At 36.9% G+C, this 14631-nt stretch overlaps 3 protein-coding genes across 4 annotated transcripts; all 3 read left to right on the forward strand.

Moving 5' to 3' along the window:
* Nucleotides 1-1149: 1149 nt before the first annotated feature.
* Nucleotides 1150-2964, forward strand: LOC113276616 (protein trichome birefringence-like 2). Of its 2 annotated transcripts, none has more exons than XM_026526242.1 (5): nt 1150-1624; nt 1728-1920; nt 2004-2218; nt 2311-2469; nt 2564-2964. In XM_026526242.1, the coding sequence occupies exons 1-5, from the start codon at nt 1170-1172 to the stop codon at nt 2886-2888; spliced, it is 1347 nt and encodes a 448-aa protein (XP_026382027.1). In that variant the 5' UTR covers nt 1150-1169; the 3' UTR covers nt 2889-2964. The 2 variants fall into 2 exon arrangements, with proteins under 2 accessions (XP_026382027.1, XP_026382028.1); XM_026526243.1 differs by having other exon boundaries at nt 2567-2964.
* A 7368-nt stretch (nt 2965-10332) lies between these two features.
* Nucleotides 10333-11120, forward strand: LOC113274276 (protein trichome birefringence-like 2). The gene is made up of 3 exons (XM_026523710.1): nt 10333-10446; nt 10539-10697; nt 10770-11120. Exons 1-3 carry the CDS (start codon nt 10340-10342, stop codon nt 11110-11112), a joined length of 609 nt encoding a protein of 202 aa, XP_026379495.1. The 5' UTR covers nt 10333-10339; the 3' UTR covers nt 11113-11120.
* Nucleotides 11121-12174: 1054 nt separating this feature from the next.
* LOC113273153 lies at nt 12175-13174 on the forward strand. The gene is made up of 2 exons (XM_026522916.1): nt 12175-12614; nt 12712-13174. Exons 1-2 carry the CDS (start codon nt 12175-12177, stop codon nt 13172-13174), a joined length of 903 nt encoding a protein of 300 aa, XP_026378701.1.
* The last annotated feature ends 1457 nt before the right edge of the window (nt 13175-14631 follow it).

Raw genomic sequence — 14631 nt, forward strand, 5'->3', positions numbered from 1 at the left:
TCTTCCTTGATTATCGTTGTGGTCTTCATATCGAATGTGATTAGTCATCGCAGTCTAACATTATCGTATTCCTTCTCCATTGTGCTACTTTCTGTTTATCGTGCAATTGACTTTCTTAAACGTGGCGCGACGATAATTCGTATCCACAAACAAGACTTGCTGTTGAGATTATTAGTCCCACATTGTATGGGCAATGTAAGATCCAGCGACTTATAATCTCTTAGGGCCTCTCCACTCATTGCCAAATTGGTTTTGAGTTGGATGCCCGTATTCTAACATGGTATCATAGTAGGCTATTTGCGACGAGTCATTGACCGCGCCTTTACTCCGCGTCACCCGATTTATTGTCTACGTGTTAGACCCAACGAGGCTACACGTCAGGGGGCGTGTTGAGATTATTAGTCCCACATTGTATCGGAAATCTAAAATCCTGCTACTTATAATCTCTTAGGACCTCTCCACTCATTGCCAATTGATTTTGAGTTGGATGCCCGTATTCTAACACTTGCAGGGCACAACATGAAATATGAATATGGTAGGTTGCTTGTGGTTTCGCTCCAAACGTGGTACATGATGATATCTAAAATTTACTGGCTAATCAGTGAACGCGAAATCTTGTAGCGCCAAATTCTCCGTTATGTTCATTTTGGTTCCGAATGTCCTTAGTATTCCTTTAGTATCCTGACAGACGCAATTTATTCAGACGCGAGTCAGATTTAAAGAACTTGAAACAACCTCAAGCGTCAAAGTTAAATCCCTATTAATCAGGTTCTCTTTGGAACTGTTTTGCTGAAGTATAGAACCGAAAAATAGTACACAATGGGAGGAAAATATGTAATTTGTTCGGGAAATGTGATTTGACTTTTACAGAGATGTCATAAGAAAAGAGTTTGTAACAAATTTAAAATTACTGACATACTTACCTGATTAAAATATCTCACTTTTGGCATCTAATTAATGTTTCAAATTGATGTTGCACATCTTGCATTTACTGATATGCAAGAAGAGTGCTGACTGCTGAGTGCCTACTTGGAATAAGATACAAGATTCTCTCGTTCGAGAACTATTCTCTAGCTAAGCCCTGTGTCTTCTACTTGTAGAGTTCTCAAATGAGTTGTGCGACATAACATTGTCTTCCGAATTGAAATTCGATATATTTTTTTAAGCAAATGGAGAATCTAGGGTCTAGGGAGAGGTTATGTCACTTGGTAGGAGTATTGCGCTCAAGAAGAAAAGGATCATTGATGCTCTATGGATTTGGTGTCATCTTTGGAGCTTCAATACTCCTTTTTGCAGCCATTGTCTTCTTGTTCCCAGTTAATTCCCCATCGATTATAACTCCCATGCTAAAATTTAATCTGAAGAGATTTTACACCAAATTTCCTTTTTCACGTCTGCCAGGTTATATCAACACTTATGGTGGTGGTTGCAATATTTTTGAAGGTGAATGGGTAAGGGTTAATGATCGAAAACCGTATTATCTTCCAGGTTCATGTCCCTTTATCGAAGTACCGAGTAATTTTGATTGCTACAGAAACGGTAAACCTGATGATGCGTATCTAAAATGGCAATGGAAATGGCAGTCTCACCCAACAAATGCAGGGTGTAATAACAATGTTCCAAGGTATGTACAATCTGTCCAATAACGCGGGTCATAGGTCTCGTTTCTTTGCTAAATCGGATAATCTCAGTCCTTAAAAAGTTCTGATTGTTTTTCCTTCTTGTAGCGCTCTCAATGCAAGTGATTTTCTTGAGAGATTGAGAGGAAAAAAAGTAGCATTTGCAGGGGATTCTCTGAACAGAAATATGTTTGAATCTTTAGCATGTATCCTTTGGAATGCCGTTCCAGATAAGAGCAGAGTTTTCTGGCTTGGAAATGTAGAAAACAACATTAGAGAACAAATGTCAGTGAGATATGAGGCAAGTTGTAAGTTCGATTTAACTTATAATGAGAAGTTAAGTTGTAAGTTCGACTTTCTAATTACAAATCTTCTTCTTGTTAGGACTACAACTGTACCATAGGGTTCGTGTGGTCTCCTTTTCTAGTTTATGAAACACAAGCCAAGAGTCGAAGAATGCAGGAAAGTATATTAAAACAGGTTCCGGAGACGATGAGACTAGATATGATTGACCCACGCGCATCTGTATTCTATCGTGACGCTGACATTGTTATATTCGATTCATGGCATTGGTGGGTTAGAAATAAAGTTCATAACAGGTGAGTGAAGCGAAGCGACGAAAGACAGAATAGAGAAGAACAACTTTTTTTCCTTGTTTTTGAATGTATATCATATCATAATTGCTTTGCAGGACAAACTATTTTCAAGAAGGCGATCATTTGTACCCAAAAATGGAAATTAGAAGCGCGTATAAGAAAGCTCTCACTACTTGGAGGCGATGGGTTGACAAGAACATTAACTCAAACAAAACTCAAGTAGTTTTCAGAGGCCATTCAGTTAGTCATTTTCGGTAAGTGATGCCTAGGGCCAGAATCATTAATCGCGTACTGTTGTTTATAGTTTTAACAGTGTATCCGTAATCAACTCGTATTCATATTGTGCAGTAGAGATGGAAAATGCAACAGAGAGGGGGTACCGATCACGAGCAATGAAACATACAGAGAGAAGAATCCTCCACGGGTGAAAATACTAGAAGAAACATTACGACGAATGAAAACTCCTGTTATATATCTGAATGTTACTAAGCAAACTTATTACCGAGCAGACGCACATCCTGCACTGTATACAAGGTTTTATAATGGAAGTATTGCTAACGAGGCGATGAAACAGGATTGCGGACATTGGTGCTTACCTGGTGTACCGGATACATGGAATGAATTGTTGTATATTTCTCTCTTGAAGGCCGGCAAAGCATCCTTCGCCGGGTGAATATGTAAAATAACACTAGGCCGCAATGTCACATTTTAGTGAAGGGCCTCAAGTCGTCCTGACTTGTACTACTTGATTGCGGAAGAAATCAGCATGATCTTTTTCTCATAGCTAATTCATAATCTGTCTCGTATACTGAATTAAACATATGTCTAAATACTAATTGGCTCATATCTGAAGTCGGAGGCATGATCTCATATCTGAAGTCGGAGGTTTTGAATCCGCATGGTTTCATAAAAACAAACAATTTAGAACCTATTAGTGCTGTCTGATTTAAGAGGCATTCAGATTAAATGCACTGAGCTTCTTAATCCGCCAAAGCGCTTTCCCCTAGTATAATGGAACGGCAAAAACTTGTCGGTGAACTATTAATCTACTAAATTTTATTGTACACTTGAGAGTAGAGATCATTAAAAAAAGAGTATTCGACTGAGAAAGTATTCATCGTTCAAGAAGCGTAATTCTCTTTATCTGGCTATTCCTCCTACTAGGTTCATAGTCGCTGCGGTTGTCATTTTATTCATTTCCTACAAAAGTTTTCATGGAAAAGCTTGGAGCCTGGGAGAACTTAGTATGTCACATGATAAGAATATCGAGAACAAGGTCACCAATACTTTCTGGATTTGGTTCTGTTTTAGGAGCTTCAATCGTCATTTTCACAGTTATCATTTTCATGTTTCAATTTATCTCGCCATCGACAATGAATCCCATGCTTCAGAATAATCTTAACAGGTTCTATAAAAGATTTACTTTCTCACATTTGCCATTCAATATTAACTCTAGTAGTAGTTCTGCTGTATCTTTTGCTTCTGTTGCACCATCTTCAAATTCTTCTTTATTTAAAGAGTTAGTGAAGAACTCTACTCAAACGAATGAAACAAATTACTCTAGTATTATTGTTCCTGTTGGTCCTCCTAAAGGCGGAGAGTCGGTGGTTAGAACCAAAGCTGCTTTTAATGTAACGTCTAGTAGTTTCCTTAGTAACACTGGTGGATCAAATGACAGAAAGAAACAAGAAAACGGTGATGATTGTAACATTTTTGATGGTGAATGGGTATGGGTTGACGACAGAGTACCATACTATCCTCCTGGTTCTTGTCCATATATCGAACAAGGCAGTAACTATGATTGCTAAAAGAATGGGAGAATTGACCAGCGGTTTCTAAAATGGAAATGGCAGTGGCAATCCCAGCAAACAAACTCAGGGTACAATAACAACATCCCAAGGTACATTTTCCACCATGTGAATGCGGTTAGTTATGTGTAGACGAAACTTAATATTTTATTGCAGTATTCTTAATGCAACAGATTTCTTGGAGAGATTGAGAGGGAAAAAAGTGGCATTTGCAGGGGATTCTCTGAACCGGAATATGTTTTCATCATTAACATGTATACTTTGGAATGCGGTTGCGGATAGGAGTAAAGTTCATGGTTCTGGGTTCATGATTCACGATATAGTTCAGGGTTCAGGGTCAGGGGTTTAGGGTTCATAGTTCAGCTTCGTTGTTCATGGTTCATGATATGGTTCAGGGTTAGGGGTTTAGGGTTCATGGTTCATGGTTAGGGTTCATACTTCACGACATAGTTCAGGGGTAAATATGACTTTTTAACAGGTGAAATAACTGCCACCTTACATTTAACGGGATGAAAAGTGTTATTTGAAAAAAACGGGACAGTTTAGAAAAGTGCAAAAAAACGGGGACATTTTTTTTACCCTAATTCAAAACTGGGTCACTTTATCAAAATTCACTAGATTATAATTATATACGGCTTTCTAACTATATATTCATCCCTTATTATTAGGACTACAACTGTACTACAGGATTTGTGTGGTCTCCTTTTCTAGTTTATGAAACACAACCCCTGAATCGTATAACTCAAAAAAGCAAAATACAACCAAGGCCGGAGACGATGAGATTGGATTTGATTGATCCATATGCATCAGCCTACTATCGTGATGCAGATACTGTAGTGTTTGATTCATGGCACTGGTGGGTTAAAAATAAAGTTCACAACGGGTGAGTTAGATACAAAAACAAAGACTTTACAGTGAACATACTTATTTAGTTGTATATATATATATATATATATATGATGTGCCGAGCTAACAATATATATACTACTCTTATTACTTAAATTTCAGGGAAAACTACTTTCAAGAAGGTGATTTTTTGCACCGGCAACTAGACATTAGTAAAGCATTCAAGAAAGCTCTTACCACTTGGAAGAAATGGATTGACAAAAACATTGATTCGAACAAGACCCAAGTTGTTTTTAGAGGACATTCAATTAGCCATTTTAGGTGAGTCTTGCATATGAGTTTTTTTAATCGTGAATTGCTATTTAGTACTATCAGTGAGCTCAATTCTTATGCATAAACTTTCAGGGGAGGTCCATGGAACAAAGGTGGAAGCTGCAGCAGAGTGACGGAACCACTCATGAGTAATGAAGCATTCATAGAAATGAATCCTTCAGCAGTAAAATTAATAGAAGGCACAATACGTCGAATGAAGACTCCTGTAATATATTTGAACGTCACTAAACAAACTTACTACCGAGCAGATGCACATCCTTCCATTTATACGAGATTTCACAGAAATAGGACGGCAGGTACTAGGATGAAACAGGATTGCGGTCACTGGTGCTTACCTGGTGTACCGGATACATGGAATGAATTATTGTACATTTCTCTCATGAGGGATGGTAAAGGATCCTTTGCTCAGTGAATATGGAATTGGCTTTTGCAGTCTGTATCATTAAGCCCAGACAATATGCGCATGAATTACCTATTGGTTTTGAAGGAGGATTTTAATTCTGACATTTTAGCACACACATTCAGTGCATTCCTTTCCTTGCAATGAAAACTCTCTCCATGAACCTGGTCGTCCTTTTCTTGGGGTTGAACGACTAGTCCAATCCAATCACCCTCCCCTGTTCTTCAAATTTTCTACTTTTTTTGTAATTATGCTATTTAAGAGGTGGGTTTTGTTCATCAATTTGATTTGAGCTACCGAAAGTGTTGCATGTCTAGTAGGGTCGGCTCAATTCTAAAAAATGTCATTCTTGGAAATGTGTTTCCAAAAGTAACACCCTAACCCCAAATCTACCAAAAGTGTCACTATATGATATTTGTGTCCCTGATATTAGAGGACCCTTAATTGTTTAATATTATTTCTAACTTTCAAAATTTAAAGTAAGTGTTTTCTTGTGTGGTTTTTTCAGTGCAAAGGTCCTGATGAAAAGGTCAGGACACTCTACTGGAACCTAACATATTTTTAAAAAATCTTATTTTTTTGAATTGAAAATTTGGAAATCACATTTTTTTTAATGGTATTTAAGTGTTTAGGGTCCCTAGACAGGGTCTGGACTCCGGACATGACCTTTTTGGATCCACTCTAGTTTTCTAATAGAAAAAAATATTAAAATAAGATAATTTTTGTTAATATTTTGTTGTCAAGTTGCAGGACCCTTTAACTGGACCCTATACTGGATTCTTGGATTATTAATAAAATAATCTTGTTAATGGAATTAAATAAGATTTGAAAAGTCTGGACCTTAGAAGTAGGTCAGGACCTTAGTTTAGGGACCTTTTAACTTGGCCACCTAGGCGCCATGTAGATGACAAGTAGAACGAACGAGGTGAGGACATTTTTACTTATAAGTCGGGACCCTACGCTAAAGACTTTTCTCAACTCGACCACGTAGGTGCCATGTAGGTGACAACGGGGATGAACGAAGTGATAACATTTTTACTAGGGTCAAGACCCTCTAAGTCGGGACCCTACAGTTTGACGGGACCCTAACGCTTCACCTTCCTTACACCCCCGTTACACCCCTCTTTTCCTTACATAACCCACCCTTCTTCTTCTTCTTCTTCTTCTTCTTCTTTCATCCTTTTTTTCTTTTTCATGGCAGCTGCTACACCATGAAAGCTTATCATCCAACTGAGATAGAGAAGGAAGGATCTATAGGTGAGCTTAACTTTTAGCTCTTTCAAATTCAAACTCAAAGTTAGGGTTAATTAAATTTGGGTTAATTTCAATTTCAAACTCAAAGTTAGGGTTCTTAAATATGTATTGGGGATTCGAATCCATGTTTATTTATATAGTTTACAGTGAAATAAGGTATGAGTTATCTTTAATTTTTTGGTTTGGTTACTTAATTTATGTAGGGTTCATGATACAGGATGATCTTATAACTGATAGTATGTTATGTTTTGTGAAATGCAGTTGCAAATTTGTCGTCGCCATAATGATAAGCAAAGCTGTTCTCATCCACTACGATGGAGAATGGGTGCACAAAGAAGGTAATGATAACTATAAAGGTATGACACATCTTGCAGGGGTACCTGATAAGTACACTTTTGAGGATGTGAAGAAGGCAGCAATGGATGTTCTAGGTTTCTTGCACCAACCTTGTTTTGATGTGTATGGCCTCATAGATGTCACGGAAATCGCATTTAAGCAAAGGATTAAGATTGTTAGCGAAGAAATTTTGATTTTTTATGTTGGCCAGACATGTGGAGTCCCAAGCTTTTACACAATCAAATATGGAGAAGAAGTAAAAGTAGATATTTCTCCCGTAACTCCCAAAACAACTAGTGGAGATGACAACGGATCCAAGATGCTTCCCCACACTCCCTTGACCCCTCTTAACAATCTGACGTCGAGTTGCAGTGAGGATTAACATAACGAAATCGATTAAACTTTATAACTACAACACCTGAATTTCAGTAGATTTGATCTTTCACACTCCATTAAAGCAATAGTCAGGGTTAAATATGAAATAACGAAATTGATTAAACTTTACTGATTTAATCGACAGGAAAAAATTAGGGGAAAAGCCACCCCTAAATTTCAGATTAAATATGAAATAACGAAATCAATTAAACTTTATTACATACATACCCAAAATTGAATCCTAATTTCAGATTGATGACAAATAATTTTAAACCCTAAAGCATACCTTTTTTTTCTTCCGCTAGTTTTGAAGTTGAGTTGATATCTTTGTGTCCTGCACTGAACATGATCTCCCTGTATCCAAATCTTCTTCCCTAATCTCTTCTTCCAGACACTGTAAAAATCAGTTCTTCTTCCAGACACCTAATTAGTTTTCTCTATGGTTTTGAAGTTGAGTTGATATCAGTTCTTCATAGATGGAGAATTGGGTATGTAAAAATCTACTGGTATGGGATATAGGTATTTTGATTTGAAAGATTACGGTTTTTCTGATTTTTCTTTGGTTTTGTGAAAGAAGATGAAAGAAAATGTGAGAACTGGGAGAGAAAACTAAGAGAGGAAGGAGATGAAAGAAACGGAAATAACGAGGGGTGAAACTATCAAGAGATTAAATCTCCGCTGAGGTGGTAGCTGACTCATGCTTTAATTTTGGTGAGGTGGTAGCTGAGTCAGTTAAGAGGGTGTGGACCTTTTCTAAATAAGGGTGTAAGTGTCTATATTACCTCAAAAGGGTACTTTAATGTATATTTCAATAAGGGTGGCATTCTCAGAATGTTGTTTCCTGAGGGGGTTATTTCTACACATTAAAATTGTCGGCTCTAGTAGATTACTACTACAACTCTGGATCATAATAATCTAAAATTTTTACGCGAATCAATTTTTTACTTTCTTTTTCGATGTGATAGAAATTAAGCATTTATCTATGTGTTTCTTGTGAAGTTTGCATGATTTCTCAGAAAATAATCAGTTGAAAAAGTTTTTGTTAAATCAAATGTAGTCTCGGATAGTCAGTTGGACTACTTAGTCCGAATACCAACAGCAAAAGTGGTAGTAAGTGGTAACCCTATTTAGTACCAATGCTCGTTCTTAAATGCAAATTTTTCAGTGGGAACAACATAACGAGTTTACGCTAACGCGTACGCGATCTGGTTTTGAAAGAATACACATAGAAGACCGAGTTAATAGAAGAAGAGACTTATTCCTTGGAACTCTCTTCAAGGCCGGCACTAAGTCATCATTTGATTTTGGTATTCCCGCAGCTGAATATAGAGAAAGTAGCAAACCCATATTTAAAAAATGTGGCTACTACTAATCCCAACTCATTAACAATGTAAACTTGAGTTTAAAGATACTTTACAACTTTTTTTTCTTCCGTGCAACGAATGTTCTGTGACGAGTTCTCCACTCTCTAGTTATTGACATCTCTGGTCTTGCGCCTAATTAATGTTCCATATCTGCTGCACATACAAGAAGGATGAGTAGTTCTATACATAATATATTACTGAGTTTCGAGTGCACTTTAAACAGCACACATCGCCGTTCCAATTATCATCTGGTTCCCTACAAGAATTCTTTTCATGGAAAAGCAGGTTAGAACATTATGTGCAGAAATATCGCATTCAAGGAGAACAGGATCATCAATAATTGTTGGAGTTGGTTTCATCTTTGGAGCTTCGGCCTTCATATTTATATCAACTATCTTCATGTTCCCGTTTCTTACCCCAGCCATTATAAATCCCGTGCTTCAAATCAATCTTGATACATTTTACCAAAAAATTTCTTTTTCTCACTTGGCAAACGGAAGTTCAAGTAGTACTTTGTCCTCCCTCAATTCTTCTGATCAGCTGTTGTTGTTGGAAAAATCTTTTGAGGCGTATCAAACAGTAATATCTTCTTCGTTGCCAGAGTTGTCGAAAGACATCTCGAAGGTGAATGGAACAGAAAGCAGTAGTAAATTAACAAACTACTCAAATGCTGATGTTTCCAGCAGTAGTCCTCCCGAAGTTGAAGAAATGGTGGTTACAAGTAAAAATAGTTCTGTTACTGGCTACAATTCTGCTTCTAGTGGCCATGATTGTAATATCCATAAGGGTGAATGGGTTAGGCCGACCAATGGGAGAAAACCATTTTACCCTCCTGGTTCTTGTCCTTATATCGAAAGAAACCCTTTCAGCTGTTACAAGAATGGGAGACCCGATGATGCATTTCTAAAATGGCAATGGCAATGGCAATCTCACCCAGAAAATGCAGGGTGTAATAGTAATTTTCCCAGGTATGTCTAATCTGTCACAGGGTTTAATCAGCACCCAATGAATCCAGCCATAACAGTAAGAATGAGGGTTTCCAAAATTTTGATTATTTTTATTTTTTTCTTTCTTGCAGCATTCTGAATGCACAAGATTTTCTAGAGAGATTAAGAGGGAAAAAAATTGCATTTGCAGGGGATTCTCTGAACAGGAACATGTTTGAATCTTTAGCATGTATCCTTTGGAATGCCGTTCCAGATAAGAGCAGAGTTTTTTGGGTATCTAAAAGTGTGGAACACAAAATAAGAGGAGACATGTCACTGAGATACGAGGCAAGTTTTACTTTAATTAAGCCTAAAGAAAATGAAGTTATAGCCTATAATTGTTTATGATCTTCTTATTAGGACTACAATTGCACCATAACCGTAGGACTCAGGAAAGCATACTGAAACAAGTGCCGGAGACAATGAGATTGGATTTGATTGACCCGCGTGCATCACCGTACTACTGTGACGCTGATATTGTAGTATTTGATTCATGGCATTGGTGGGTTAAAAATAAAGTTCAAAATGGGTGAGTAAGCAAAAATGAATGAGTATATAGAATTTGTGTATGTATATGATTGTTGTGTTGCTTATGATTTGCTGGTACTACTTAAATTGCAGGAAAAACTACTTTCAAGAAGGTGATTATTTGCACCCACACCAAGAGATTAGTAAAGCATACAAGAAAGCTCTTACTACCTGGAGGAAATGGATTGACAAGAACATTGATTCTAACAAAACTCAAGTTGTTTTCAGAGGATATTCAGTTTCCCATTTCCAGTAAGTGACCTTGAATACGTTATTGGTTTTGATTATGTAAACTGCGTACTTATATTTCTGTATATTATGCAGCGGAGGTAAGTGGAACACTGGTGGAATATGCAACAGGGAAACGGAACCAATCGCGAGCAACGAAACATACAGGGCGAAGAATCCTTTACAGGTCAAAATATTAGAAGACACATTACGAAGAATGAAGACTCCTGTGTTATATCTGAATATCAGTGAACTTTCTTACTATCGAACCGACGGACACCCTTCATTGCATTTACAATACTCATCTGATCAAGAAAGGACTGAATTCAAGAAACATCAAGATTGTGTTCATTGGTGTTTGCCCGGTATACCGGATACATGGAATGAGTTGTTGTATATTTCTCTCATGAGGATTGGTAAAGGATCTTTTGCCCAATGAGACTAAAAAGCCAGATTTTTTGGTGTATAAGAATGTACTACTCTGTGTACTATTCTGAAAACCAAATTACCACATGGGAAGAAAAAATGGAACCGATTCAAATTTCGTTACTTAATTTTTTTTATTTCACACCATTTTATGTAAGTTAAACGGATGGTTGATAATAACTAATCTCCTCTTGATTTTCACCGCCAATACACTTGCATTCGATGGTGTACAAATTAAGTGAGAAATGAAGTAAGGAAATACTATCTAGGTTTCGAGAAGAGAAATAATATCATTTTTTTTAGCCTAAAAATAGACTAAATTGGAAAAGTGATTTTCCGGGAGCGAAGGGAGTATAAGTCAAGATACTCTTTAATATTCTTTGTTTATCGTATCCCCTAAAAAGTTGTTTATCTTTAATCATACTTCAACACAATATTATGGGTGAAATTTCAGTTTTGACACGGGCTCAGATTGGTTGTCCCAAATCTTAAATTTACACAGTGCTAAAGTAGAATGAGGCCCTAATGTTTGTCTATTATACACATCTAATGACAATTTTGTCTATCCCTTCTGCCTATTTTTTGTCTCCTTTGTCTTTTCACAATATGTTATCAGCACGCCGTAACACTGAGCTCCATTCAGATCTGGTGATTGAATATGGCGGTTTCCTTTAGAGTTGCAAAACTGCAATTGCATCATAGGTTTACAATCTTGATAGCTTTGTTCTTTGAAGTTATTTGTATATAGTATAATGGGTTCAGTCACCTCTATTCTTGTTCGTTACATGATTTGGAATTCTTATTCCACTACTGATTTTTGTCTGTCTATTTATGCGTGAGTTGATTTCTTTGCGATGTTTGGATAAGTACATTAGTAGAAAGGTCAGGTGGTATGCTTATTCCGTGGGATTTAGACTTTTTTGAAGTTCTCTCTGCATTTGAAGGCATTTATTCATTAATCATAGAAGGTTTTTTCAAGAATGGCGGTTCCCCATGTTGTTTTACTAATGTTTACGTCCCTAATCATTATTCATTAAGGGATGATCTATGGGAAGAATTATATGCCATTAGAGGAATGTGGCATGTACTTCCCTGGGAGCTTTGTGGTGATTTTAATGTTGCCAGAAGAAGAGAAGAAAAGAAAAATTGCAGAAGAACCTCCCTAAGTATGCTAGATTTCAATGACTTTATAATCTTTCATGAGTTGATTGATTTACCACTCAAAGGGTCTAGATTTACTTGGACCAGTGGTGAGGACAACCCAATCCTTTGCAGGTTGGACAGATTTTTGATTACCCCTGACTTTGAGCAGAAGTTTCCCCTTTCTACTCAAACTGCTTTGTCAAGACCAATTTCAGACCATCTTCCTCTGATACTTGACACCGTCGATGCTTCGTTGGGTCCTTCTCCTTTTCGTTTTGAGGCTATGTGGTTCCTTGTTCCTGGATTCTTAGAAAAGTTTCAAGCATGGTGGAATTCCCTTACATTCTCAAGATCTCCTAGTTCTACTTTGTGGTTCAAACTTGAAGCCTTGAAGAAGATACTAAGTAAATGGAATAGAGAAGATTTAGGTAATCTTACAACTTTTCAATAACATTGATGTTGTTGACAGGTTGGAAGAAATGAAAAGATTAAATGAAGAACAAAAAGCCCTTAGGATTAAATCTAAAGTGGAGTATGAACAAGTTTCTATCATGTTGGAAAGATCCATTAGGCAGAATTCCAGAGTACAGTGGCTGAAAGAGGGTGGTAGAAATGTTTCGTTTTTTCATAGTATGGCTTCAAGTAGAAGAAGACAGAACATGATCAAGCATCTGTTTATTGATGGGGAACTCACTGATGATAGGCACAAGATTAAATCCAACATCATTAATCATTTTGAGAATCTTTTCAAAGAAAATTGTCCCTACAGACCATTTATTGATGATTTAGAATTTGTGCATATCTCTGAAGATGAAGCTACTTCCATTGAGAGAGATATAAGTGAAGATGAAGTCATTGACGCTATTAAGGAACTTGATGCTGTGAAAGCCCCAGGTCCGGATGGATACCCAATTATCTTCTTTAAGAAGTGATGGTCTTTCCTTAAAGAAGATGTCATGAAAACCATTGATGAGTTCAACACCAAAGTTAAGATCAATTCCTTACATAATGCTACATTTATCTCTTTAGTTCCCCAGAAGAACCATGTGGAAAGTGTTTTAGATCTTAGACCAATCAGTATTTTCACTAGTATGTACAAAATCATCTCTAAGATACTCGTCGTAGATTACGATTCTTAATTCCTAAGATCATTTCCGAGACACAATTTGCATATGTTCACGGGAGGCAAATACATGATAGCATATTGATTGCTAATGAACTGGTGGATTAAAAAATTAAAGAAAAAACAGCTGGTATCATTTGTAAAATTGACCTCGAGAAAGCCTTCGATAAGATTAACTTGTCGTATTTACAATCTTTGTTTAGGAAGATTGGATTCAAAGACAAATGGTGCAACATGATTCATTTCTCTTACTCTACAACTACATTATCGGTACTCATAAATGGCTCTCCATTCGGTTCTTTTGGTTGTTCTCGGGGTATGAGACAAGAAGATCCACTATCTCCTCTTCTTTTCAATATAGCTATGGAAGGCTTTGCAAGATTTTTGGATAAACTCACTCATAATAATCTTCTAACAGGTTTTTATGTAAGGAATGGAAGTCAAAGAATTTCTCACCTACATTATGCAAAATGACCATACTTTTCCTCAAATATGATTGGGAAGAAATTCATTTTTTATTTAGTGCTTTGAAGTGCTTCGAGATCATGTCAGGACCTAGAGTTAATAATTCTAAAACTAGACTGATAGGTGTCGGAGATACACCTCAATTGGCTTCTTGGGCTCAGAAGATCGGTTGCCTCACTGATAATATTCCTTTTGTGTACCTGGGACTACCACTAGGAGCAAAAAACAACTCAAAAGCCATATGTGATCCTGTTGTGGAAAAGTTTGACAGCAAACTTGCTACTTTGCAGAAGACTCACCTAACAAAAGGTGGTAAGATAATACTCATTAAACATGTCCACTCAAGTCTTTCACTTTACTTTTTCAGTCTTTTTAAAGCTCCTGTTTCTGTTACAAGTTTGTTGGAAAATAAAATAAGAGACTTTTTGTGGAACATTAGTGATGATTCAAACAAGAAACATCTGGCCTACTGGGGTTTGACTTGTACTTCGATTGACAAAGGTGTTTGGAATTTAGAGATTTACAACAGTTCAATGTTGCTCTATTAGCGAAATGGGTTTGGAGGTTTGGTTTGGAAAAAAACTCACTTTGGTATTCTATCATTGAAGACAAATATGGTAAATTTGCTTCGCTTTGGATCCCTGACAAAGTTAAAGATATTTATCACCAAGCAAGCGACAAAAATCTCACAGTTTTCATCATTGGTGGTGCAAAATGGTACAAGCATTTCTTTCTGGTGTGATGTTTGGGTGGGAGATTTTCCTCTTAAAAGTTCCTTCCCTGCGCTTTTCAAGATCAGTA

This window comes from Papaver somniferum, chromosome 4, assembly GCF_003573695.1.
Source record: "Papaver somniferum cultivar HN1 chromosome 4, ASM357369v1, whole genome shotgun sequence".
Classification (NCBI taxonomy): domain Eukaryota; kingdom Viridiplantae; phylum Streptophyta; class Magnoliopsida; order Ranunculales; family Papaveraceae; genus Papaver; species Papaver somniferum.